The sequence below is a fragment of the Vidua macroura genome, chromosome 8 (assembly GCF_024509145.1).
Source record: "Vidua macroura isolate BioBank_ID:100142 chromosome 8, ASM2450914v1, whole genome shotgun sequence".
In the NCBI taxonomy this organism is placed as follows: Eukaryota; Metazoa; Chordata; class Aves; order Passeriformes; family Viduidae; genus Vidua; species Vidua macroura.
Genome location: NC_071578.1, coordinates 11,668,365 through 11,696,226, shown reverse-complemented (window position 1 = coordinate 11,696,226; position 27,862 = coordinate 11,668,365). Strand labels below are relative to the sequence as shown.

General features: G+C 43.8%; 1 protein-coding gene across 1 annotated transcript in view; it reads left to right on the top strand.

Moving 5' to 3' along the window:
- Nucleotides 1–354: 354 nt before the first annotated feature.
- Nucleotides 355–27,862, top strand: part of SORCS3 (sortilin related VPS10 domain containing receptor 3) — a 265,016-nt gene continuing 237,508 nt past the window's right edge. The window contains exon 1 of the mRNA XM_053983733.1: nucleotides 355–960. Coding sequence (XP_053839708.1) covers nucleotides 355–960 — 606 coding nt within the window. The remainder of the gene's footprint in view (nucleotides 961–27,862) is intronic.

Here is a 27,862-nt window from a genome sequence, read left to right as displayed (position 1 = left end):
GTTTCACTGAAAAGCACTTTTGGGAAAAAAAAAAAAAAAAAATCCAGCAACAGTAAGGAACAGAATCCAACTACCGGGGAGAGTTTTTTTTTTTTCCCTTTCCCCCCCCTTCTTTCCTTTTTTTTTTTTTTTTTTTTTTTTCCTGGTCATCGTCTCAGAGGCTGAGAAAGAGTCAAGAGAAAACCGAAGAAGAGAAAGAAGAAGAGCGAGAGAAAGAGGCGCCTTTTGCAAATAATAAATATTATAATTAGAATCCGGCCCCTTTCTTCCTAAAAAAAAAAGAAAAAAAAAGCCCTAAACGCAGCGCCTCATCCCCCCTCCCTCTGCAAGCCCCCCGACTCGCTCCGCAAAGGCATGGAGAAGGGGACCAACTGCTTTCCGACCTGCCACACCATTTTTCTCGCCTGGACATGGTTCTTACTTCTCTCTTGGTGTTGCACCGGCGCCGAAATAACTTGCAGATCCTGCTCATCTCCATCGCCCTCCTGGCCGTCCTCCTCGTCTCGCCTTAGGCAGGAGCAGCGACAGCCGCCGCCGCCGCCGCCGCCGCGAGGATTACGGAGCTGGCCGGGCGGCCGAGCGCGGGGCTCGGTCGGGGCGGCGGCCGCCGCGGAGCCGGTGCCGGGCGCGGAGCCGGGGGGCCAAGCGGGGCCGCGGGGAGCGGCGCTCCGCGCGGCGGGGGCGGGAGGCGGCGCGCCCGGGAGCCGGGGCCCGGCGGCGCCGCGGACCCGCCGGAGCACCGAGGGGCGCCGGACGCCGCCGGCCGGCGCAGTCCGGGGGGTGCCCGCGGCCGAGGGGCAGCGCGGCGGCCGCGCTCAGCCCCGCGGGCCCCCGGAGGATGGGAGAGCGGCGCGGCCGCGAGGGGCCGAGGAGCCGAGGCTGAGCAGCACCACCTTCGCGCTCACCGGGGATGCGGCGCACAACCAAGCCATGGTGCACTGGTCCGGACACAACAGCAGCGTGAGTACCGCCCCGCAGACCCGAGCCGAGCCGAGCCGGTCCGGCGGCGCTTGGCGGGGACGGAGCCGGGACAGCGGCGGGACGGGGCTGAGCCTGCCGCTGCGGCCGGGGGTGCGGGGAGGAGAGGGGCGCTGGGCGGGCACCGTGCCCTTGTCGCCAGCGGGAGTGGGAGACGGAGCGATGGCCGCAGGAGAAAAGTTTTCCTGGGGAAAGGTGAAGGCGAGTGGGAACACGGTTCTGCCCCCGTCCCCGAAGGCAGAGCCGCGATCCCCGGGCAGCGCGGCGGCAGCGCCCCGCAGGGCCGGGCTGGCCCCAGCGCTCTCCTCTGCGCTCCAGCGTGTCCCGTGTGCTGCTCCCCTGGGGACCCCCTCTCTCAGTCTCTCCGTATGTAATAAACACCGTGGCACGCTTCGCTGCCTCCCTGCCTGGGATGTATGATGCGCAGGGCTGGTGGAAAAGCCCTCCAGTGCCCCGCTGTGAGTGCTGGAAACAAGAGAGATCCCATTAATTCCTTAAGGGGTGGAAAGCTCCACAGCACGTCAAGGAGCTTTGAGGAGAGGCACGTAGTGCAAGCAGAGTGGAAAGTTTGTAAAAAAATCCATGGCATCTCACGCCTTTTCCCGAAGTCAATAATAACGAGTCACTGAGGTGTCCCTGAAAGCCTGTGGGACTGTGTGTGTGCGTGTGTAGAGGGCATGTCCCAAAAGCCCACACGTTGTGCCGTGAGAGAGCAGGACCCTCCCTCACACCCGCTCTGCAACTCCCGGCAGGTGGCTGTGGACAAAACTTGAAGTTTCTTTTGACTTTGTATCAGAAATGCCATTTCTACTCTCATGTAGTCTGGGAACAGATGTAATCTAAAGGACTCCGGAAAACCTTTATGTCTGATGACAATATTCCCATTATTCTGATTATTATAGCTTGTCACTGCCTTGAAAATGCCTCTTTTATTGTTTTTCCACTTGCCACTATTGGAGATGAATATAAAGCAATTAACAGCATAAAACAGATTGGCTGCATTTTCAGATACATTCTTCATGGAACTTACTAGCCATGAAAAAGCAAATTGTCTGCCTACTTATCTATATGTGTCTCTATCTGTGCATCAGCTATGGGTTGTAATGTGCAATTCAACTTTTTCTTTTGGACTCGATTTTTTCTTGTCTATTTATTGCTACTTAGGCAATAATTCTGACAGCAATGTAGATGTTACTTTGATTTAACCAATTTTTAAAGGCAGTTGTGTTTGCCAGACATGAATTTCACTCTCATTAAAGATGAAAGCAAACATTGAAGAGAACACAGCTGTATAGTATATTTCAGCACTACACTTGTCTCTAGGACTACTTATTTTTAACATAACATGCCATGTAATGAAGAAAACAACCCGTATACCCTCTCTTTTGTTTCATTTTGATGCTGAATCAAGGGGTGTTGAGTAAAAGAAGCTTAAATGCCTCCCCCATGCCTTCCCAGCATGGATTTCCAATAATTTTGAGTATTTCTGCTTAAAGTAGCAGTGAAAACTCATTCTGTAGGCATTTGCAGGGGAAAGAAAGGTTATTTTTTTCTAAAGCAGAGCTCAGAAAGTGATTTTCACAAAATTCTCTCTCCTTGGTTTCTTTTACAGAAACATGCTATTTAAATAACTAGATTCCTTATTCTTTAAGTGACTGAGAAGGGTAATGAAAGAAAATATCTTGATTGTCCATGGCATGCCATTAGGATTTTGCACCTCAGGATATCATGCATTGAAAGCTTCCAACTCAAAAGCACAAACTAAAGCAAAAGACTGGTGTTTATTGCCAGTGTGGTGTTTGTAGAAAGGAGAAGCAAGCATGATAATAAATTAATATGTTATCTTTTTGTGATTTTCCTAACATGAAGTCTAGCATTCTGAGAATTTTTCTCTCTTGTCTTTTGGAGAAAACATACTGCATTTAGTAATTAATTGGATTTTTTTTAACTGTGTAGAGGGAAAGTTATATGCTTGAACCTGGGTTCTTTCATTAATTAACAGATAAGGCTGAATCCAATGCCTATTTTTCTGCTGCAGCTCAGTTTTTACCTAATTCTACTGTTGGTGTGCCCATGTCACAGGAACATGAAGCAATTTGCCCAAGGTCACTTGGGCAAACAGTGTGGCTTCTTTTGCCAGTCACATTGGTCCCCAGCCCCACATCACAAAGCATACATTTTCTTAGGTCACGGGAGATGTAAAGCAGCAGGATGGTGTGTTGGAAATGGACAATAGGTATTAACTCATGTCATGATTATGCCAGTTGACCTAGTAGAGTAGGTAGGATGCATCTGTATGTTATATTGTATTCAGGCTCCCAAAGCAGTAAAGAGGCAAACAGCTTTCTTTTACCAATTCTGTTACTTGAACATGCTTCAAAACCTCAGTTTTTGTCACTTATGTGTTATTAAAAGCATGATCAATCAAGTTTTGTGCATTAGTAGTGGGGTATTCCTAAAACTGGATGCATTTGCAAAGAAGATCTGCAGACATTCCACAAAAGGGAGGCCTTTGCAGCTGCTGGACGTCTTGTCACCTAGAATGTTTAAACCCTCTGCTTTTTAAATTATTGTTATTTTAAAAGCAAGTGTCTGTGAATCTCCTATCCCCCTTTTCTCACACATCCCTGAAATCACAATTTAACTTACTAAAACATAATCCCTTCCAGGCAAAAAACTTTTGTTTTCTGTATTTTCAGATAGTGAGGTCAGGATTATGATAGAGGCAAAAAGCTGGTGAGATCAGGGAATTTGGGTTCTCTGCTTTGTCCTGCCCAGAGGCTTTTTCTGTGACCTTAGGAAAGACAATTAACCTCTCTGGATCTCCTCTTCCATGTTAAACGAGGATAGTACTACTTAGCTACCACAAAGTGGTGGTGTGGAGCAGAATTCATTTCTGCTTTGTACAATACCTGAGGATCCTGAAGTGAAAATTGTTAGGAAAATACAAAACTGCTAGTCTGTGTAGAAGTGAGGTTTGTGTTCTCTATGTTCTTATGGAGGGCACTTGGCTTAATTCAGTGTGTCTGATATTGGAAAATGCAGACTTCTATTTGGGCTTCAAATACCAATCTGCCCTAATAGAAGCATTTGTTGAGCAAGGTCATGAAGCTCTTGAGGGACCTTGGAAAGATCAGATAAAATGTTTTCTTGCCAAAGCTTTTCTAAAGAAAGGAGGATTTTTAGTGAAAAATACTATTATTTCCAAAAGATATGCAAGCCATTCTTTTTCCAAAACAATTTCTCTCTGAACACACATGCTGTGTACAAATGTGTCATTCAGTGAGCAGTTGTACCCTTCAGAATTCTTTTCCCTCTCTAGATGTTTATGTTAGTGCATGAAATTTTTCCTTGTTCTGCTCATCAGATGCTCTCTCCAACCTTCTTGTGAAGATGATTTGATTCCTCATATGATCTTCTCCTCCTTCCTCTCTTCCTGATTTATAGGATAAGGACCTGAAAAAAAGGTAGCAGCACCTTTAGTGCTCTTACAGTTTTAAACCTCACTATCTCGTTTCTTGATAGTAGGTTTCCCAAGAGATTCCAAGAAGCTACAGTGAATAAAATACACTTACTAGGATTGCTCTCCTAGTATGGTCACTGGTGGAATGGGAAATGGGAACTGTTTTTCTTAGGTTAGAGAGTTGTCCCTCTGATGAAAGTAGCTGTTTATAGGAAGTACTTAATTTTGCCCATGCCTTTTCCACAGTGGAATTACCACGAATTCTGTGGCATTGTGGCTGGCATTGTTTTTTTTTTTTTTTTTTTTAATATCAGAAGAAAAGATGCACATTTCTAGCTTTCTCTGGAAGACATTTTTAATCAACTATCTATGGAGAAGCTGTGGCTATGATCACTGCATGCTTTAGCTATCCCATGTATATATGTCTTTGCTTTTTTTAGTAACCAGGGGCAAACTCCACCGAATCATTGAATATTAACGGTTGGAAAGAATCTTAAATATGATCTAGTCCCAATCCCCACTGTCACGGGCAGGGACATCTCCCAAATTCTGGCATAAATTCTCCCAAACTTCTGGAATAAAGATGAGAAATGCACTATAATGTCTCAGTAAGAGCAGAAGAGGGCTAAGGCATGTGTATCTTGCAGGTTGCTGCAGCCAGGCCAAGTTCCTCTATGATACTAGGGGTTGGATTTTTCATACTATATGAAAAATGTCAGCAGGGCAATTTTTTTCATCTCATTGTAGTAGAACAGTGCAGAAAATAAACCAGTGGAAGTCTGGTGTGCTTCAATGATGCAGCTGCTGCTTATGCAAACCATGCAATTGCACTGATGCTTACAGCATGATCCAGGCCCTGAAAACTGGGGAAGGCAGGATGAGAGCTGGTGAGACACTGGACTGGGGCTTGGTTTGTCTTGGCAGTCATGCTGCACTGTTTTGTCCAGTCAGCCTGTGACTGTTATTTCTAGAGTTAATGTGGTTTCAAGATTAACTCCAAGACTTGGGATATGAGATGCCTTTGGGACAATATAATAAAGAAGAGGCTAATAATGCTGCAGTAGCTTACAGACATTGGAAGTAGAATTAGAAGATGCAGCATATCTTTTTGGTTGAAAAGGGATTGACATGTGTTAACAGCCCCAATGTATGTCATACTGGATGTTAGGAAAAGTTTCTTCTCAAAGGAAGTGCTGCAGCAAGGTACCAGAAGGGGTTTTCAAGACTCATGTAAAGATGATAATCTGATGGGAACCACTCTGCTCTGAATGGGTTTTCTTTACCTCCTGCTACCATTGATCCTGTTTCTTTGCCCTGTGCAAGCTCTGGGGGCTGGCAGTGACAAGCAGGTTGTGCAAGTTCTCCCAGTGAAGCCTGTCTCTTCCGGGAATGATTCCTCTGAATGCTTTTGGCAGAGTTCTGGTGTGATCTGCTAATGTACTGGTGGTTGGATGCTGAGACATTACTCACTCCCACGGAGCATTACAATCTGGGGAGGCCAATGGGATCACTCTGTGCCAGGTAGTTTTTCATTAAGCTGCCTTGCAATGCGGTGTGTGATGGGCAATATTTGCAATTCCAAATAGACTGCTATGCTTGGAAAGGAGGAAGGGAAATCTTTAGGCAGGCTGAATTTAGTTGTCAGCCGCGGGTAACTGCTCCAAAAGTCCAGCTGGATTTCAGTCTAAAATGTTTACTCCTAGAATGCAAAAATGGTGAGAGAACAACCACATTAATTGCACTGCCTTTGGCAGATATTTTAATTTCTATTCTGGACTGCTTTGTTCTCAAATAGCTTTTGAGTATGCTACGGTCTTGTTGCCATTGAAGGTAGGCCAACTCTGGCAAAATGTCTTTATGCATTTCTACTTTTCCTCTACCTTTATTAATGTAGCTTGTTATTAAAGTCCTTCTCCAGGACTTTGTCAATCCATTTTTAATTAATGTTTAAATAGAAGATTGGAAAGAAAAATGAAACCAACATGGCAGCTACTGTTGTGGTTGTGTTGAGTTAGTAGACCAGGGAGAAGGCATCTGGAAAATAGCTTTTGTGCTATTTCTCTCCAGACTGGTTTCATTGCAAAGTCAGTTTGATGTTTGGACCTGGGTACTGTTAGTGGATCCCAGGAAACTGGCAGGTTCCCTGGGCCGTTTCCCTGCCTGGCACAGCAAACTGTGGATGTTCTTGTAGTTCCAAGCTCAGTAACAGATCTGCTCCTATCTGAGGTTCCTATCAGCAATTTCTCTTCAGACCTCAGTACTCATACTTTGCCATGATCAGGGATGATGCCCTGGGACTTGTGGCTAAGCTTTCAAAGTGGATTAAATGCAAATAGAAACAGCTATGTGATTCTTTAATTATTTTTTTTTCCATAATGGAAAACATTTATCCAATTAGATGATGAAGTCTTTTGAAAAGGGATTTGAGCAGATAATTTATGTTAGGCAGGAGAGATTTTTCTCAAAAGGGAGGTGAGATGAAACAAATATTTTCTTGAAGGCACGGCTGTAGGAAGATGAAACTTTCTGAGAGTTTCCGAATTTACAGCTGTGTTTGTAGTAGAGATTTTAGAAAACATAGGAGACAAGTGTTGTCTAATGGGAAAAGCACAGGTTAAGGGCAAAGATCTTTAGTGTTACTTGCACTGAAGAATACTGGAAACCAGTCTTGCAAACAGTCAAGAGTTGACTCAAGTCATACTGGAGTATCATGCTCCTTGAGCTCCCAGGATGTCTGTGGGTAGAACAGAGAGCAGTACATGCTTATGTCAATCAGCACTCACACACAATTCCAAATTCATACCAGAACTGAGGGCCAGGCCTCATGGTTGGGGCTGCTTTGAGGACATTGCAGGGGACCTGTCAGTTATGGAGTTAATGCTTGGGTTTGGCTGGGCTCTGGTCAAGTTTTTCTTCCATTGAGAATCTGTGTTTGAAGGTGTTGAATCCAACCTGCCTCAGTCAAGACAGTAAATTAAATGACATGTTTCTTGTGAAGCATTGAATCCTATAATTGCAGAAATTCCCCAAAGCAGCAAAGTATTTGTTTGGATCCTCAGTTTAAATTGATGTAGGCTTAATCTAGGCTATTTTACTCTAGTGGAGAATTCATCCTGGAGGATCCTAAAGCAGTGGAAAGTAAGATTGAGAAATGAATAAGAGGTGAGGAAACATGGAGCAGTGCAGCAAGGAGACCTGTGGGCCCTTCACGTTTTCTGAATTACAGCCACAGGACTGTGGGCAGATGAGTTTTTTTCCTCTCTTGTGCACAGCCTTTCACTGTCTCTTGTTTGGCTCTGAGAGTTTGTTACTCTCTGGGAGTCTGACCCACACTGTAAGCCATGTTGGAGACTGCTCTGGTGACATAATTGGTGGAGCCCAATAGGAATTTTAAGCTGAAATATCCCTTCGATGGAATATACTTTGTTGCATTCACACCTTTGCATACAAGCTTCCTGGCTTGCTTAAACTCCATGTAGGAATACAAAGTAAACAATTTCCCAAATCCTAACTTCTCCTAATGTTCAGAGAGAACTGCATCATTGTTGTTAATATTTCCTCCATGCAAAAAGGAGAGCATGGAAATATTTCCTTTCCTGTCTTTATGGGGTATTATGAGATTGAGGGAACTGAAGAAAATTTGCTGCATGTTTGTAGAACGTGTCTGTGTGGGTGTAAACATATTTGATAAATAATCTGCCATGGAAACTTTAGGGTCAATTTCCAGCCTTCATAACCAGTGGAGTCGCAGCATGCAATAAAAGTAAAAAAAGATGGATGCTGAGTGATCAAATCTCACTTTTGTTCCTCCCTCTCAGAGCTGAAGGAGACCTGATTGCTCTCCCACTGAAACGAGCGCCACAGCCCTGACACAGAGGCTGTCACGGTGTTTTTTCCCCTTCGTATTCCAGCATGCGCCGCAATGCCAGGCAGGCAGCTCTGCAGAGCACTACAGTTCAATCAGCCGGGATCCCCGGGGCCGGGCCGAGGGAAGGCTGCGGGTTGCGGGGCGAGGGAAGCGGAGCCGGGCGCTAGAGGGAGCGTGGGCATCTGAGAAAGGGAGGGAATGCTGCTGGAGCCGGGACTGCGTGCTGGGAAGGCAGAGGCTGCTGAAATATTGATATGGAAACCCGCTCGGAGTCACAGGCTCTGGGAAACTCCCGCGGTCTGGGGTTCCCTCTGCGAGAGACCAGAAGAGTCCTAGCAGGCACTCGGCCGCGGTAAAGCGTTTCGCCATCCCGTGCAGCTGATGCGGTCTCCTTTTGTGCCGTCTCTAATCGCTGCCAGGCTTTTTCCTGAAGATAGTTCTCCCTGTGCCGGGGTCTCTCATCTGCTCCGTCCCCTGCAGCCCGAGCCGTGCCTGTACACGCTCTGGCATGGCCCTGCAGCTGCCGGCGCCGCCGCTGCTCTGGGCGAGGCTGTTTGGCCGCTGCGGCGCGGGGAGCAGCGGAGCCGCTCCTGCCCGCACCCTCCTTCTCGTCCGCTACCCTGCCCCGTTGTTGTCGCTCCCGGGGGACTGCTGACACAGCCACCTCGCTGCCCATCTGCCCCCTCTCCTGCGCCATCGACAGCGGCAGGGGAGGGCAGGAGAGTTGGGCTCCTTCACTTCTCTCCCTGTGCCTGATCCGCAGGGGGACGCACTTGCCCTGACAGGTCCCTGCCACTTGGCACTCTAACTTTTTGACCGAGCTGAAGGTGTTGCACAAATCTCAGGCTTTGTGTTCCTCCTTTCTTTTCTTGTGGATGTGGAGGAATAGGAAGAATTGGAATTTTTGCCAGCCACTGCATTGTGGGACAAAGAAACATTTCCTGGGAAACATAGTTGCACTAGCTGATCACTTTGGGACTAAAATGTAGGTTTGGGATTAAAAAAAAAAACTAGGACTGAGCAGCTGCAAATCACTTGGGTCAGTGATGGGCTGAAGAACTGGGATGCTGGAAGCAACTGCTTTGACACTGCATCAGTCTGTAACATGGGTACTGCTGGTATATCTTCAGTGGTGTTGCTGGTAGGCTCCTGAAATGGGTTGAGCATCTCCTGGGGATTTGGTGGAGGACCCCAGTGAGGGGTTAATGGAGCAGAAAACTCAGCACAGAGCTCCTGCTGACTTTCAGGGCAGAGAGAAATGTATGGGTTGAGTTCAGATGTGCATCCTTGGGCACCGGAGGAGAGCAGGCTGTGCATGAAGGCTTTGTGATTTGTGGTCTTGCCATTGTGCCTAAAATGTCTTGGATTCCCTATCCACAAGCAGGAGTTAACTCACATGAAAGGCTCTCACTGGATGGACATTTGCAAAAGCTGTTGTGTGGAAGAGAATGTGTAAAACATGATTATCTTGCTCTTGCCAAAATACTTTAGGATCTCATGGGTGAAGGGGGGATGGAGTCGAAGCTTTAATTGGTTGTTAGCCTTTCCCTGCAGTTGGTGCCTGTTTGAAAAATCCCTCTCAGGCGTGATCAATACCATGAGGTGCAGGTAGATTTGGCTGGTCTGTGGCCTTATTTGCCTCTGTTAGAGAACTGGGAGGTGAATTCTTTCTGCACAAGGCAGTGGGGTGGATGGCTGTGTATATGGAGACATTTCTCTGTTCCAGTCTTCCTGTCCTTTACTACCAAATCCTACCAATTTTGTGTTTACAGAATAGCAGGCATGACTGTACATAAAAATGTCTTTGCTGCCTCCTTCAGCTGTGTATTCCAAAGGTCATTAAAAGGAAGGTCAGTATTATAACCTTTTTTTCCCCCTTTTTTTGAAAAAAACTGAGGCATGCAAGAGAGGAGGGATATACTCTGGGCTATGACCAGTATTGATGGGCTACTAAATAACAAAGGACTTACTTTACTTCATTGCTACAACTTAGATGCTGTATATTTTTTTAATAAGAGATTTCATAAAAGGAAAAATAGGCGAGGAGTTAAGAGGGGAAAGAACATGGCTCTCAATAGTAGAAAAGTAGAACATGGTCAGCTAAAATCATTAACAGATTGATCAAGTTAAAGCATTGCAAAGTTCTGTCTCAAAGGGTTTTAAGATCATTGTCTGCTGTTCCAATCCCTTTACCTGCTTGGCTTGACAGATCAAGCCATTTCAAATTGCAGCTCCTTTTGAGCTGGATGAGAATCAGCATTATGAGACCATGGGAGCCATGAATTTGAGCTTTCACTGGAAATGCAGACAGGAAAGGAATCACATCTGTCTGATCAGGGGAGTGGGAGTTGACTCTGAGGTACATGGATTGTTTGGAATACTCTAGGATGAAAGCACATGTAGGTTTGTATGCCTGTTTGTGCAATCTTGCATGGGATAATGTAGAAGGATGCAAAGTTCAAGGGTCTTGTAGGCTTCTTTGGCCATTACAGTGGCCTTCCCCTTTATGTTCCACTTTACAGCCAAAGGGGAAAGTCTTTGCCCAACACCAGGTGCAGGTGAAATACTCCTGAGAGAGGGCAAATGAATTTTCCTTCTGCCCCCTTGGTGGGGCCTGGTTGGGTTTCCTCCTGGCAGTCTTCTGCCAGGTGGAGGATTGAACCAGTATGAGAGTGGTTGTTCTGTCACCCACAGTGTCTTTCTAGTTTTATTCCCAACCAGCAAAATGTTGTTCATTCTTGACTCTACAGTGGGAGCATGGATGGGAGTGCAGCTGGGTGTCTGGGGATGGGGCCTGGCACTTGTGGACAGACACACTGGCTCTCTGAACTTGCATAAACTGCATCAGCCTGTAACATGGGTACTGCTGGTATATCTTGTGTTTGCAGTGGGGCAGGTTTTTGCTTCTGTCTGGCCAAAAGCCCCAGTGCAAGACACAAGACTGGTGAGCCTGCATGTGAAGAAGCACTGACAGCTCGTGCTCACAGTGTGTGGTGGGAGAGGCAGACATGCACGCCTGCCTCCTGGGCTCTGAAAAACACATTTGTACCTGGCCTGAAAAGAGCTTTGCCTGTGAGACAGTGAGATTGCAAACCTGTGTGATAGCCATGCTACTTGGCACAACTGGTATTTCAGAAGAAAGACTCTTTGTTCAGGTGTACTTTGGCAACTATTGGAGCAACACCAGGATAAAGCCCCATCCAGTCACGGTGTCCATATCAGGTGTCACTGAGGTATAATAGAGATTGTTCAGCTGTCTGTGGTCAGACTTTATGGGTAGCTGAGCCTTTAACTGAAGGGCTTTCAGAAAAGTGTGGGATATGGAATACAGCAGAACAAGATCTGGCCAGGACAGCCCACCAGATTATGATTTCTGCTGAGTGTCTTTGAGGCCCTGCCCCAGTAGCCATGCTGAATACTTTATCTGGTCTGTGAGAGCTGTGTGCTCTCTGAAGGACCAGGAAATGAGCAAAATGCCTGGTCATTTTGTTAAGCAACAGAAGTTTGCAATCACTTAACTGTGTGCCCTCCCAGGACTCTCTTCTCTCTGTGTTTGCTATCATCTCTGTAATGATCCCTCATTCTGCTGCCTGTTTGGAGGGGTGAAAAGTGGCACAAGGTGTACTTGGCTGAGCATTACAGATGTGCTGGAGAGCTCACTGTGAATGATGCATCAATCAGCTGGAGCCCTGCCAGCTCTGAAAGGGGACACTGGGTGCCTTATGGTTCAGGCCAGATATTATTTTGGGGCCTGCTTCTTCACTCAGCTCAACTTAGAAGAATTCTGCACCTCTGTGACTTTTTATCCCCTGTTGAGTTCAGTTCAAATTGGTCCAAAGATTCCAAAGTTGTCCCTCTAGTGCTAACTCACACATAGCATGGTCTGTTGATCCAAAGCAGAAACGGCTTCTTTTTCAAGGCACCTAAACCACAGCTACAGCATCAGCACTGATGAGTCCTTAATTTTCTTAATTAAGTGTTCATGTTGGTTTTTGCTAACCTGCCTGGAAACTCTGTTCCTTTAATCAGAAGTCACCACTGCTGGTAGTGTAGCATTTTCAGTTTGCTTTTACAGCACCTCTTTGTGGCAGGTTCAATGTACCCTCCTTTCCCTTTAATTAATTTCAGATTATCCGCATTACTTGTTCCACTTCACATACTGCAAGTAACAAAGCCTGCCTTTCTGAGTTGCACTAAGGTTTTGTTCTTATGCCTCTCAGCTTTCTGTGGCTTTAAAAAAAAAAATTATTTATGCTTCCTGTAGTGCTCCTGGAAACAGGCAATAAACTGGTTTGGGGAGATGGAAAAATGACTCACAGAAAGGGGAAATAGGCAGGTCTAACTCTGCAGAATGAGATCAAATGTTAGACGATAAAATATTGAATCATTTGAGAATGATATGTCTTCTGTAGAAGAGAAGATTCTCATTTTCTTTCCCAAAGACAAAGTTTAACAGTCATGAAAGTCACTGACTAGTGGATGCTGTTCTCAGAAAGGCTGGAAGAGCCAGAGTTTTCCTCATGTTCTCATCCTGGAGGAGACAGGGGTGAGAGGCCAGAGCTGATCTGTGTCAGGACACAGGAATGAGTCAATATATGTGTGAGTGCTCTGTTCCACACCTCATGGGGACACATATATTCTAATGCTGCACATTCTTACCTAAGTGAGTTGGCTGTAACATTTATTGCCCTTGGTACCTAACGGGTTTAACAAAACAATGCCTGCTATTACCTGTGTTTGTCAAAATCAGCTACGTGGGAACACCTCAAAATAGAATGGGAGGGGACAGAGTGGATCTTCTTGGGCTTTTTTACGTCTTTTAAAGTCTCATTTTAATCACAGTGTTGTTTAAAAAAAAGCCCTGTTTTTGAAATGTAGGGGATACTGTGCCTATGTTTGTATGTGTGTCAGGATATGTGACTTCATAACTACAGAACTAGGTATATAAGCATATAATTAGAAAACCTAAGTACCATGTAGCCAGGGATGATTTGGGGCCATAGTCTGAGTTTTCCTGCTTTTTTTCTGTTCCTTCTCTACACCCCTCACTGTAACTTGGGGGCTCTGATGCTCTTATATGGTACTGCAGGTCCCTTCCTCCTTTTTCCTTTGCTGTGGCCTTTGCACAGTGGCAGTGACTTGGACAGGCTTTGGTATGAGTCAGAGTGAAGGTTTTTCTATGCCTGCCACAGCTGGATTTGGCAACCCTTAGTTACACACGAGGTTCCTTAGGCTGAACTTGGTTGTTGGTGTGCTGAATTTGGAGCTCTCCTATAGCACATGTCCTCCCTGGGTTCAGTTCTGCTCTGCTCTCATCTGCAGATCTCACTGATCAGGAGATAGGAGGAAATGGTAGCAAGGTGGAAAAGAGCTGGCAATTAGTTGGGGTCTGTCTTTTCAATTTTTTCTGTCATGAGCTGAAAGTGTGGTTTTTTTTTTTAATGACTGTGGAGTTTTTTGGTTTTAAGAGAGATGTAGAAAACTGTGTTTAATGATAAACATTTGGAACAGGGGAGGCTTTGTTCCCACCCAGCTGTATGTACAGCACCTTGCACAAATTTTGTATCTTTAAAGGATGATGTATATGATACAGAAGGCAGAACCTTGCCGTTTGTTTTTACCTGCATATATGGAATTTGAATTCCCTGAAGAGAAGGCAGCATGGGCATTCCCTGCCAGCTTGTTTCTACAGAACATAGATGATCAGTTGTGATGGGGCAGATGTGGCCTTTTCTGTTGTTTCAGACCTTTTGACACCAGCCTCTGCCAGTCCCTGGGGTGGCACACTGGTCAGTTTTGTGCTTCCTTTCTCCCTCCTGAATGTGGGGTCAGAAGGCGTTTTGCTCCTGTGATAGTCCCCTGTGGTGAATTTTTCTTAACAGTGCTGGCTACAGGAAGCTGGTAGCTTTTCCAGGTTAATTCTTTATTTAAATTTTCTGCCTCCAGAGGCACGCTTGTGCCTGACTGGTCCTGATGCATTTTCCTTGGGCATCCTTCTGCTATGGCAGCTCCTGCCCAGGGTACGGACAGAAAATGAACCTAAGAGATGGAATTAGCACCAGAGGAAAAAAAAAAACAGTCCCCTGAGCAAGGCATGCACAACCACTGGGAACTTAAGTAGTGTTTGGATGATGTACTGCTTTGTGCCTAAGTCCTGCTGGGGAAGAAGGGAGGAAAGTGATTATTTGAAGGCAGATGATCTGACTCCCAGGAGTCTGGGACATGGTCAGTTCAGGTTAGACATGCCATGGCTGAATGATACTTGGAGCTGTCTCAGACAAGAACTGGGCAGAGAAATGCTGTCAGGAGGCTTTTCTCCTTCTGTTTTAGGCTGAATGGGTCATTCTCACCTGCCAGGGTGTATAAATTGCTGTCTTGCAAGCTAAAGCTTTAGACCACTGACTAAATGGTCTGTCCTGCCATTAACTGAAGGGAGAGGAAGGATGTCAGTGAATGCATATTAGCCTTTCAAGGAGTGCTGTTCAGCCCATGTTAGCGTTCTAAAATCCACTCTGGTTTATGGTGATTTTACGCTGATGTTGCTTCAGTAGAGCTTGATCTCTGCTAGTGTGGGAAGGACCCTGAAGTGAATATTCTGGTGTGCAACCTTAGTTTTGCCAGTGTGGGTCTTTAAGTGTCTTTATGTATCTCCTTTAATTTGTGCCTGTGACTTTTTTTTTCCCCCCATTGTCTTGTATTTTCTTTTCTATTGTCCTGAACTTGGGACAGTGAAAATTATTATATCTGATTGTGGGGAACATGACTAAGTCTGTGACTTAAGGAAGGAAGACTCAGGTATTGCCTTACTATGGGCAAGTATCTTTCTCTCTTTCTTGCATTGATGAGAAACTTGGATGTTCAAGAGCACTAGCATGTGCTTTAGCAATAAAAACAGTAATGTTAATTGCCTACCAGTGATTTGGACACTTGAGGGTGAGAATTGCCAAGCTGGAACTTGCCAAGTCTCTGTTCTTTAGGGATATTTAGAATAAAAATCTGAGTGTTACACTGTATCCTAAATGCTGTTGGGCTTGTTCTGGGAGAAGACAGGTATCCCTTCCTAGTGCATGTAGTGTCTCTCAAAGTCTTTTGTGCCGCTGTGGGCTCTCAGTCCACTGCTTAGCTAAATATCTTCACGGCTTCTGGGGGTAAATGTTTTGAGAGGTCACAAACACCTGCCTGAAAGGAAGTTGGAGGGAGGGAACCATTTGTAAAAAAAAAAGCAAACCAGGCTTTTAAACATTGTGCTATGCTGTAGCCATGAGCCAGGGTTGCCAGCCTCTTCTGTTCTTGCTGTAGAAACAGCTGCTGTGAGGAATTTTTTTTGGCTGAGTAGATAAAGAGTACACAGACTTGGCCAGGCAGACCAAGTGCTGTGAGTGATCTCTGCCAGACTGGAAATGGTGTTCCGGATCTCTCACTTCTGCTTGGAGTAACTTGTCACTGGAACCCTTTGGTTTGTCTTTTGTTCTCTCTCTTTAATAAAACTCCTGTGCTTGGTTTAAATCCTTGCTCTTGCAATAAAATCTTGATAAGGACCTTAGCTTGATGAAGCAGGAGCTCCTGTCAGAGCAGCATGTTTCATTTCAAGGGTGTATTTTTCATCTTCGTGATGCTGAGTAGGGCAACAGTAATACCTTCAAAGTCAATGCTGATACACTGATGAAATGTCAGTAAGATGAGAATTAGACCCACGTGCCTTCCTCTTCTCTGGCAGCTGGCAGGCTTGCACAGGATGGAACTTGAAAACCTCTTCCATCTGCAAGGCTGTGCTTCTACCTGTGTTTCATAACGGACAGCAACCAGGAGAGCATTAACACAGTGATAAATTACCAAGAGTCAGAAGCCATCAAGCTGCCTGGTGAAGCAGAGGTGTCTCTTGGAGGGGTTGAGCAATCCAGGAATGCAGTCCTTTAGAAGTAGCTTAGAGTGATGATGAGGGATCCACTTGCAAAGTTCCACCAAGAAGTATCCAAACAGCACATCAAACAAAAATGAGGCTTCTTTGCTGCCTTGGTAGAGACCATCCTGGATTGTGCTGTGGGGTGTTCTCTTGCTGCTTTGCTTATTGCCTGAGCTCTGATTCAGTTTCACAAATTCCATTGTTGGCTGTGACCTCTCTAGCCCTGCTGTGCTGGTCCTTCACTGGTCCTGGGTTTAGGTTCCCCTCTAGCTCAGGTCTTGCTGGCTTGTCTGACTGGGGCAGAAGTGCTTTACAGGGCCTTGATGAAAGCCGAGAGAAATAATCTGGGTTGTGGCTCAGGAGTTAAGGCTCCTTAGCACTTGAGGATGAATGACTTAAAGCACAAGCAGGCAGAGCAGTAGAGGTGGTGTATTTATTAGAGCAAGTTCCCATTAACTCGTCTCCTTGACAGGTTAAATATCTCTAGCTGTTCTTGTCCACTGTCATATAAGGTCTGACTCAAAGCCAGTGAATTCTTTGCATTTCTATTGACTTTAATGGGGTTTGGACATGTGCCCAGGATCATAAGATCAGATGTACTGGACGAGACCAAAAGTCCATCTATTCCCAATGTCACACTGCTCAGTAGCACAGCTGTATCTGGCAGTGAATTGTATCTGGCACCTCTCTGGAATCAAGAATATGTAGTACAGAGAGCTCTGTAAATAACTGACTGCTTGCCTTGGTGTTTTCAAGAGTGTGTGGACTGGTTGGCAGGAGGGAAATAATTTGGGTTTAATCCCTGACCCCCTCACCACCCTGACAAGTCTCCCCAGGTTTTGACTTGGACCAAGCATGGACTTGCATTCTGGTTTAAAAAAGACAAACAAACACAACCAACCAACAAAATAAAATCACATCTCCCTAAATTTTAAGGAATTGTTTAAAGATTTTTTTTAATGGAAAGGTGATACTTTTATTTTAAAAGTTTAAACCAAAATATTTATCATGTAGCTATGAAAACAAACTCAGCACGGTTTAGAAGATACAGAATATGCTGGCTTTATGAAATTGCTATTTTACTGTAGAAAGTCATGCTTGAAGATACTGCTCCTGTGATTTTTTGTGCCATGTTTTCTTGGTATAAAATCTGTGAAAAGAAGGTTGCAGGTTTATGTGCTCTTGTTGGAGGAAAGCAGTGAGCTCCATGGGTAAAAACAAAGATTATGGTGTCTGATGCAGGGCCTGCTTGTAAGGTCGTGTTGTTTTGTGTTAATTACAGGAATTACCTTGCTGACGTCAGTTTGTAAGTCAGCAGGATGGATACTCACACACTGTTCTGGAGGTGGCCAGAAAATGACAAAATGACAGGTAGTTTAGAGAGTGTTTTTTTGCTTGTGTTTGTTAGTTTGTTGGTTTTTTTTTTTTTTTTGTTTGTTTGTTTTTTTTTTAAGACTTTTTAAACTGAAAACTTCAAACTGAAATACATGCATGATTTTTGTTTGTTTATTTGTCTGAGTTTTTTTTTTGTTTTGGTTGTCATGTATTTAATTTTTAATACGGGTTTCTTAACATTTTTTTGTTAATGATACCAGTTGATAGAAATTAAAATCAAACTACCCCTTCTTCATCCTGATTTAGAAACTCACCAGTTTATGGCTGGGTGGGTTGGGTGTGTTTGAGAATGGAGAGGGAGTTACACTTCAGATCTAAATTACTTGGTCTCATTCCTGAGATACAAGAAAAAACTACAGGGTAAAAAACCAAAAAAAGTAGCATTTGCCACCAGAAAGTTGCAACTGAAAGGCAGTCATGAGTGCCTTAGGGGGCCATGGGTTAGAGCTTTCATGTGTACCACTCCTGCAGGATGGACAAATATGTGGGAACTCAACCTTTAGGCCTTACATCAACCACTGACAAGTTGTTTCCCTCTGTGCCTCAGTTTTCCCACCTGTGAGAGGCGACTGACCTCGTGTGCAAAGCCCTGGGGGAGAGACGTGGGAAGCACTGGATAAGCCCTGTTATCTATAACTATTGGCAGCTGAGGTCTGGACCAATGTGCCTTTTTTTCTCCTTCCCGCAGGGAATCAGATGTTGGCCACTGTTCAAGGCGGGCAATAAATGCAAGCAGTTCTACTGTATTTTTTCAATCTTAATTTTCTTGGGTGGCAAAAACAACATAACAAAGTTATGAGACTTGTGGCTTGTTTGAATGTGACCCCATCTGTCTGCAGTGGGCTGTACTCTAAGAGCTGCTGCATAGATGTTCCAGTTGAATTCAATTAGTGGTTTGCTTTTTGAAACATAATTTCATTCTAAGTGTAGAAAGTGTACAGAGCCGAGATTTGTCCTGCTGCTGGGAGGAGAGTCCTAGTCTGATTATTTAAAATGAATTAGTTCTGATGAAATATTTAGCCTTTAAACAACACATTTAATGCACTGAATTGCATTTTATTTATTAATGGCTGTTGCAATGAGATTTGGAGAGAAATTCTGCTAAAATGCACTGTTGTGATACTGCCAAATATAGTAATGACTATAATATTTTGTTGAATTATTAATATCCACTGTGCCTACAGAGCTACATAAGCATCAGATTTCAAAATTGCTTTTATCTGAAGACTGATATTTCACCATTGTTTTGGGTTTTTTTTGGTGTTTTTTTTTTTTTCCCCAAACAATTTCTAAAAAAAAAAAAAATTAATTAAAATGATAAAAAGAAAGCAGGAAGGCCAGTCAAGTATTGCCACTGTTTAACTCTTTTTTTCATTATCAAAGCAGCCCCAGGAATTGTGTCAAAGATTATTTCTTTCTGCCCGTGCCAGGTCTGTTTGCAAAGAGAGATTCCTTGTATGGAAAGCCTGCAGTGGAAAGGAAAGGTGTGTGTGGCAGCCAGGCAGAGGGCAGAGGGACATCACTGCTGCTTTAGCAAAACAGCCTCGTCCACTGCCACCTCCCCTGCTGCCAGGGCTGGCCTGTACACGTCATCCATTCCTGAGCTTATTGACAAAGAAGGATAGGCAGAGCACTTTTAATCTCTGTGGACCAGGTTTTCTGCCTCTAGGACAGACACTAATCTGTCAGAGGTTGGGCTTCCAGCCAGTGACTCTTCTCCAATAAACTTGTGGTGCTGGCCCCAGGAATGATGGCAAATTCTGTCTGTGGGACCCCAGCACCCACCTCAGGGGGAATGGGCCTTACCTGTTTCATTTCACATGGTGTCCAGGATGTTCCTGGATGTTCCCTGCTCCTGGATGCTTGGCCTGACATGAGAGTGTGATGGTTTAGCCATTGGTGTCCCCCAGCATTGTTGTGTCCCATGCCAAGGAACATTTTCAGACAAACTCAGACCTGGTTTAGGGGATTGGGTAGCCCAAGAATGTTTACTTTTGGCACCTTGTCTTGGGGAGAAAGGAAATTCATTCAGATGGAGGCAGACCCTGATATTCCAAGTGGTCTCTGGACCAATAAATAGGCCCTAACTTGTCTTACTTTCTAATATGGGCATAACAAATGAAGAACAAAAGTGACATGAAGGTAAAGGTCTCTTTTGATCTAAGCACTTGTTTTTCCACTCTTTCCTTTGAATTGAATACAAATGGTCTGAAGTCTCCCTGGATTTTATCTGGGGCCTGTAATACCAGTACAGGATGGTGAAGATGTGAGAATGTACCAAAGATTTCCCTTATCCACCTAAAGCTATTGCTCTGGAAGCATCCTGTTAGACCACTTGTCCAATTGCCCCTTGCTCTCTTGTGTGACTTTTTTGGTTGCCAAGGAGCTGGGGAAAGCTTGCAACACGTGCTTGTTTATTATCAGCAACCACTGTGTTTTCCTCCTCTCCCCAGTGTCTTTCCCAGTTTATTTAATTTTCCAATTGAAGATGTCTATCAGAATAGACAATAATCTAATATCAAATATTAATATCAATATCTAATAATAAAATATTGATAAAGTCTTATTTTGAGAAGGCTTTCTGAATATTTGGCTGTATCCTTAGGTACATTAAAAGGTCTAATTTGCGTCTCTGCAGCCAGAGATGTTGTATTGGGTCTGGCTGGGATGGAGTTAACTTTTCCCAAGGCAGCGCTCCTGGTGCTGTGCAGGAGCATCTGTAGCTGGAAAGGTGTTGGTAATAACACACAGTTGTGGCTATTGCTGAGTCACCCCCACCCCCCAAAGGCCAATAGGCTGGGGTAGGTGAGGGGCTGCGAGGCCAGTGGCATCCTGTAATCCTGCATCCACATCTCCTTTTTAATGCAGGCTCCTACTCTGTCCCTGATGTGCTGTCTGTAGCTGTGGCCTGGGGAGCTAGTGTGAGGGAAAATTCCAGGCTTTAATCCAAGGATGGCTCCTGGGAGCCTCCCCAGGGCTTTCTTGTGTCTGATTAGTGGATCAGCCTCAAATCAGTGCCTAGGGAACAATCAATGCACTCAGCTGGGCTCCCTGGCTGCTGGTGAGAGAGTGCCCTGCATTGCTGGGGGATTTGAGTGGGGCTGGCAGAATGCTGCAGGGGTGAGAGGAGACAAGTTCTTTAGAGGGTTAGCTGATGATTCAGACAGCTTAGAACAGTCCTACCTCAGAACTATGTACAGGGGAGGAAAGCACTGGAGGGCTAGAGATGGCTTCAGGCTCCTTTGGGTATTTAGCCCAGAAGGAAAGTACAATTTCCTGCCTGTCCTAATGATCTCTGGCAATTACCTGCTACCTTCTGGTGAGACAAAGGGAGATGTAATGGGAGAAGGGAAGAAGAGGAAGCTGGAGTCTTCTCACTACTAAGTGGTTGGGTGGTTCAGGGAGATGAAACACTTGGGAGCCAAGCTGGAAGATGACAGTGAGGACTGAGTCAATCAGTGCTACAGAAAGTAGTGCCCAGATCAGGGCTCCCCATGTCAGCAATTTTTGGGCCAATATCTTTCCCAAAGAGTTTTCATATCTGGAGGAGGAATGTGGTCCTGTGCCATACCTTTGGTCTGCATGGAAAAATGATCCTCCACGCTGAGGCCATGGTCCTCTGCTTGCTGGGTCCCATGCTCCCAGTAACTACATTGGCAGTGAGCCACCAAAATCCACTCTGGAGAACTGAACTCCTTTCACTACACATTATCATGGGAGAAATATTGAAAGTCATGCCCTGTTTAACCTCAGAGAAGCTTCTCTGATGGTATCAGACATATGCCACAGTGACTGCACAGAGGAAGGACACAGACACTTGGATTTGTCTCACTGGCTTTACAGAGTGTAATAATCTATTGTGAGGAAGAAAACCGCTTCAGCTCAAACAGGCAGAACTTTGTAGTAAACAAACTTTCACTTCTGTGCAGGGGGTTGTCAGAGAGAAGTGATGGCAATAAATAGATTAATTAGGTTTCATAGAAACATAATAATTGTATGTAATCTACCTTGAATATAAATAGAGGGATCCAAGCAGATGATGTGCTGAGTGAACATACCATCCTTGACTCCTATAACTGCTCCAGAGAGCAAAAGCCTCCTTCTTGCTTATTTGCACACTTGTTTCTGGTGTTTGTTGCTTACCTTTTGCCACCAGAAATTGGTAGCCTGCTTCCACGTGCTAGAAGACAGGTTTTGCTTACCACTGCAAGACACTGTGATGTAATTGTGACCACCCAAGGCTTGGTCTGAAGCCCTGCTGCCTGAAAAAATAAACATGAGCTGATTTATCTTTCTTTAGCTGTCACTTGCATTGTAATCTTAGGCTGTGAAATGCATTTATGTGGTGATTGTCCCAGTAAAGATATCATCCATTTTTTCTGAATTTCCAGACAATGTCTTGTTTTACATGTTGATATGCATGTTACTGTGAATGTGACTGAAACAAAATGGTCCTTGCTTTCTAGTTTTCCCTGCTTAGACTGTGAAGAGAAAATGGTCTGCTTGCAGGCATGAATTTCTTGGGAAGAGGGGAAAGCACCAGCCAATTCTTTGTGTGTATCCAGCAGGGCCTGAACTGGTTCAGGTGCTGGGGGATGGCTCTGTCCCTGTGCAGTTCCCTTCGTGTGTGGTAGAGCTGCAGCAAGCCCTGAATGCAGGGTATGAAGAAGTACCAGAGGACTGCAGTGTGACCCGTGCTGCTATTCCCCTCTGAGTTAAGCATTCTCTTTCAGTGGTGTTATCCTATTCTTACTTAAATAATCCTAATGGACTGCAGTCTGTGGAGAATTTGAAGAATACAAACTCCTGTCTCTGTTCTGTTCCAGGCAAGAGAGCCCTGAGTGAACTTGAGCTTCCTTGGTCATGTTCTAATGATTACTGCTGTTGATGCTCATAGGAAGTAAACTGCAATAAGCAGTGTTAATATTTTGTCAGGAAACTATGTATTAAAAATTTATACCAAAGTATTATCCCCAACATCACTTGTACTCTATTTGCAGCTGGAAGAAGAAAGAAAATATAGAGGAAAGCAGAATGAAAATTTATTAATATATTATCTAAAGTGACTTTGCTTTCAAAAGAATGTTTCTTTCATGTTTAAGTGACGTCATTGAAAAATATTTTTAGCCCTGCTAAAAAATTTTAAAATTTTTAATATCTTGCTGTTTACTGGTTTTATGACAAATGTTGAGTAAGAATTTTTACTTAAAGATTTCAACTGCATGTACTTCTACTTTTAAAGTGGGAATACAATCAATATCATGAGTCTGTATAAGACTCATGGGAGAGGAGAGTGATTAAAGAATTACTATTGACATGGTTTTCAATCAATTCTCCAAGAAAATTGAAAATTTCTTGAAAAGTTTCAGCTTTAATCAAAGGATTTTATGACAAAATACTCTTATGAAAAAATGTTAGGGAATTGCTTTGATTAGGAAATGCTTTGATTGTTTGTTTTTGTTCAGTGCTCAAAAAAATATTTTAAATATTTTGAGCAACTTTTAAAATTGTGTGATAAATATTTACAAAAACAGGGAAAAGGTTGAAACTTGAAATAGGAGGACAGATACTTTCCAGTCAGCTGCAGTCATAGATAAATCTGTCAACATTTATAATCTGAAATAGGAAGTTTAAATATCAAGTATCATGTGCTGAATTCTTATATTGAACTGCCTACAATCAATCCATAGGGTCAACTTTTAAAATGTCAGAGGTTTAAATGTACGTGCTGACAGGAAGCTGAGATTTGCTCAGAACACTCTTGTGCAGCCCAAGATGCCGTTTTCCCAAACATGGTGACTGCTTGTGACCAGTTAACTTTTCTGGCAACATTTCTGAAGTAATTGGCACTGTCTTTAAAGACTCTTAGTGTGGTTGCATTTTGGGGCACTGGAGCTGATTCTGTGTTGTGAGTGTTGTGAGCTGATTCTCTGTGTATGCTTTGCCCCTGGTAGTTTTGGCCTTAGTGGATATTTTTTTTTTTTTTTTTTTTTTTTTTAATTAAATGCTGCTACAAGAGAGGAAATGATTTGTGGAATCAGGTGAATTAATGATTATTTTAAAGAAAGATCTATCTGTTCTTGAAAGTCAAGAAAGAATTTAGCATCTGCTTTCAGGGCAAGGCTGCACAAATGGGTGAGGAGAGAGAGTGTGATCAGGGCTTGTGCTAGCACAGAGGGTGTCACCACAGCCCATGCAAACACATCACCTCTGCAGTGCTGGGCTTTGAAAATGGCCCCTCTTAAATAAACAGCCATCTGATAAAGACCTTTAGAGGAGCTGAGAGTGCACCTCACTGGTTAGTGAGCTGTCATCCGGCATCAGAATTTGGTGCCATCTCCTTGTTCTTGAGTGTCTTGTTACCATAAATCTCAGGGACTCCTTGGAAGGACTGAGGCACCCTGGTCTTTTGGGAATTATGTCCACAGGTTAATGCCTACTTTGAGGCTGGGATCAGGCATTTTTGGGTCTGGCAATGATGATTCATTGAAAGTGAAAACTGAAACCTTTATTGTGAAAGGAGATAAAAAGGAGAGGAGAAAATAATGCAGTAAAAGAGTTTGCTCTGCTTTTCATGTTATTTTCAGTATTATTATTTACTGCACTAGTAGTTTAAAACTCTGACTTTGGATCCAGTCCTCTCTACTTGACTTCTTGTAGTGCTAATGATCTCTGCTCAAAGAATCTTCAGTTCAAGCTCAGCATCCTGTGAATGAGAAGAGATCCCCCGGGCCTTGACCACCACCTCTCCCTAGTGCTCTCCAAGACATAAAAGAAGAAAAAAAAAAATCTTTTCTCCTGGGTGATGGGAGAAGAGCTGCCACTCAGATATTACTCAGTGTGTTGTGGGCTGTGCACTGGAGGAGTTGAACTGCTCTTCTCAGAGTCTCTCAATGTTTAAGAACACACTGATTAGGAGCAGGTAAAAATAGCAGTGTAGGAGGTTGCTCACTAAAAGACTCCCTTAAGTAGGAGGAGAAAATAGAAACTTTGCTAATTATCTACATATATGTATATATATACACACACACACAGACAGCCCCTGCTAGGAAACTCTGCAGTTGGATGTGCAGCAGCTTCTTGTGATCTGGAAGTAGCTGGTTGGATTACCCATGAAATGTGCTTTGTTACTTCAGTCATCAGCTCCAATGTGTTTGTCACTGTCTTCAGGATTTTTACCTCATTTCCCTACTCTCCCAGAACCCTTTTCCCATCTCTAAACATTTACATCAGGAAATTGTCTTCCTTATTTAGTCTGTGCAAGAAGCATGTCCTGTGCCACCTCATCCCAATCCTTGCCTATATGTGAATCTTGTGTGCTCACATCAGCAAGTGTGGTGGCTTTTTCAAACAGTGCAGAATGATGCCATGGGGTAGAAAAAGTCCAAAACTTTAAAGATGTGTGCTCTTGGGGAAGGGATCTGTCTGGGCTTTTTAGGACTTCGGCACACTTCTAACTTTTCAGAACCATGGATGTATTAAATTTTATGGTGAAGCCCCTACTTTTTGTCTGGGGTAACTCATTCTCTGCATGGATCTCTAACAGTTACTTTTGCTCCCTGGTGAGTGACAGATCAAAGTATTAAACTACAAACACAGCAGAGATTGTGTGCTGCAAAGCATGGTCCTCTCTCCTTGTCCAGCTCCCTGGTTTTTAATGTGGGGCAACTACTCTGCCTTGGTGGACTTTGGTTGGACTTTGAGTCTTCATGAGAACTCTTGAGTATTTAAAAGAATTCTCTTAGAAGGGGTATTCATGAATTTGGCTGGCCAGGGAGCTGTTTAGATAGAGGCAGTTTAAGAGTTAACTGTGCTCTATGCAGTTGTGCTGTTTCCATGTATCTCCTTCAAGCCTTTAACTCCATAGCAACCACATGTGCATGTCTGCCTCCTCCCTGGCTCTCCTCGCAGCCTGATTAATGTGCACCAAAGCTGGGATGTTACTGAGTGATAAATTCTGTAGAGTTGGTTCTTCTCATGTTTTGCTGTGACCCATTTACCCTCCTGGGATTAGAACTAACCCTCAAATTATGCGACTCTGGTATTTCTCAGGATGTTTCCACCTGCTTCTATCTCATCTTGTAGCCAAGTCTACTGCGGTTGTTTTGTAATCATTTTCCTCAATAATGTGATTTTTTTTTCCAAATAATTTACTGCAAGCAAGAGAAGTTATAAGTCTATTTTGACATAAAACTAAAGTTATTTATATGCTCAATTTCTGTGTTTTTGAAAGAAAATACATAGTTTAAGATATGCTTCTGAATTAATTACCTAGAGGAGGAACAAGTAGCAAGTAAATATCTTTTTTCCCTATTGCATTTTTTTCTCTGTGTTTTTACTTAAATAGCAATTTGCTTCTGCTTCAAATGGAACTGGTTTTGTTTGTGTAATGTGAGTTGTTTGTTGAGGTGGAGCTGAGTAACACTGACAATCTCTAAAGGTTTCACCGTAGGAATGAATAGGTTATTTGTGTGTACCTTCTTAAAAAACAGATAAAAGCTGATACCCTGAGCTGTGCTAGCTGATTATGGCTGTTCTTTTACTCCCTTGCAAACAGGTAGCAAAATGTGTTAGAACAAAATACAAGTTAAACCAATTTTCTTGGCCATTGGGACTAGGCTGTGAGTTTGCATATGGCCAATTACCTCTGCTCATCTGAGAAACAGTAATTTCTTATGTGTGGTAACTTAATTGTTCATAATTGGCCTGTCTGTACCCTGTGATTTCAAAGCACCAGATAGATGGAAAAGCTCAAATGGATCTTTAAACAGATGTGATCCAGACAGCCAGCAGTGCTTTTTGCAGATAGATGGCATGCCAGATCTATGCAGATGTACAATGTTTTTTCATTATCTGCTTTGGACAGGATGGGGACAGAGAACACCAATTCCTGTAAGACTGCAAGACTCCACTTTGCTTGCTGGAGACAATGCAATAAGCCAGCTGTCCTTTAGGGATTGCAAAAGAGCCAAGGAAACCTCATGGCATTTGTGGTCTTGAAAATAAAGCCACTGCAGGGTGAAACTCTGATTTTTTGCTCACCTATAGTAAATTGTCATGCTGGTCATTTGTAGACTCAGTCACGAGGAGAAATTCAAAGAATCTCTTCAGATGAAAAAATTACCACGTACTGTGAGAATATTAGGGTTAATGGTATGTATACTTACCTTGACTTCATTCTGCATTAGGCGCTGGAAGTGACCACTGTGGCAAAGCAGAACTGTGGGTTAAATGGACCCTTGTTCTGACTTAGAGTGGCCTTCCTTATGTTTCTGTGGCATTGTCACTGAAACTGGGAAAAAACAAAAACTCTTCAACAGAATTTTTAGTGTTAGAGAATCAAGGCATTATTTTATTTTGGCCAGGATGTGCAACAGAAGTAATTTCCACACATTGCCCAGGCTGTGCAGAGAAAATCATTCCATCACACATGATTTTTACTAGATTTTTCAGATAATTATACAGTCAAAACCCATAGGAATTCATAGTTTCAATGTTCACTGGTCCCAAGTTGCAGAGATGTCAGTATTTGGTTTCCTATTGGTTATCAATCCTTTCGCCTTCAATGTTAATTAGGTTCTCACTCTCTTGTCTCTCTTTTCCCAGACCGGGTGTCAGGGGTGAGGTTTGGAGTTGATGTTCAGTGATGGTTGTTATTTTTTGTGCATCTTCTGAGCTACTCCCAGTTTGTTGAGATGTTAAGTTCATCAGGCCTCAAGTGGTGAAATAATCCTTTGAGGAAAAACTTCAATTCCCCTCCCCCCTGGGCAAAGGTGAAAAAAAAACCCTGGCTAAACTTATATTAAAAATTTTAAACTTGGTATCATTTCCAACAGGACTAGTGAGACAATTTTTAAAATAGTTGACATCCAGTGAATCAAATTCTTTCCTTTAAACAGCCATCCTAACAAGAGGCTCATGATCCATCCTCAACCCAGTCTTTTGCCTTAGTGGAATTCTTGCTCTGAGGAGAAGCTGGACTTTTATATCATAGGATCTGAGCAGGGCAGTGTGTGCCAAGACCAAGGCACAGTGGAGGCACACTGGAGAGTAACACCTGCTTGTTGGTGGCTTGCTAGCTGGCTTGGCTGCTGTGCTTGGTGGGAGAATGCTGGAATTCCAGGGAAGGTCGTTCCAGGAACAGGATTTCTTAAAAGAGGATGCAGACAGGTCGGAGAAATCTCACACCTGATGGCTGTTATCTTCTGGATATTGGGACAGCATCAAGATCTGACAGTTGGAGCAAAAATTCCTA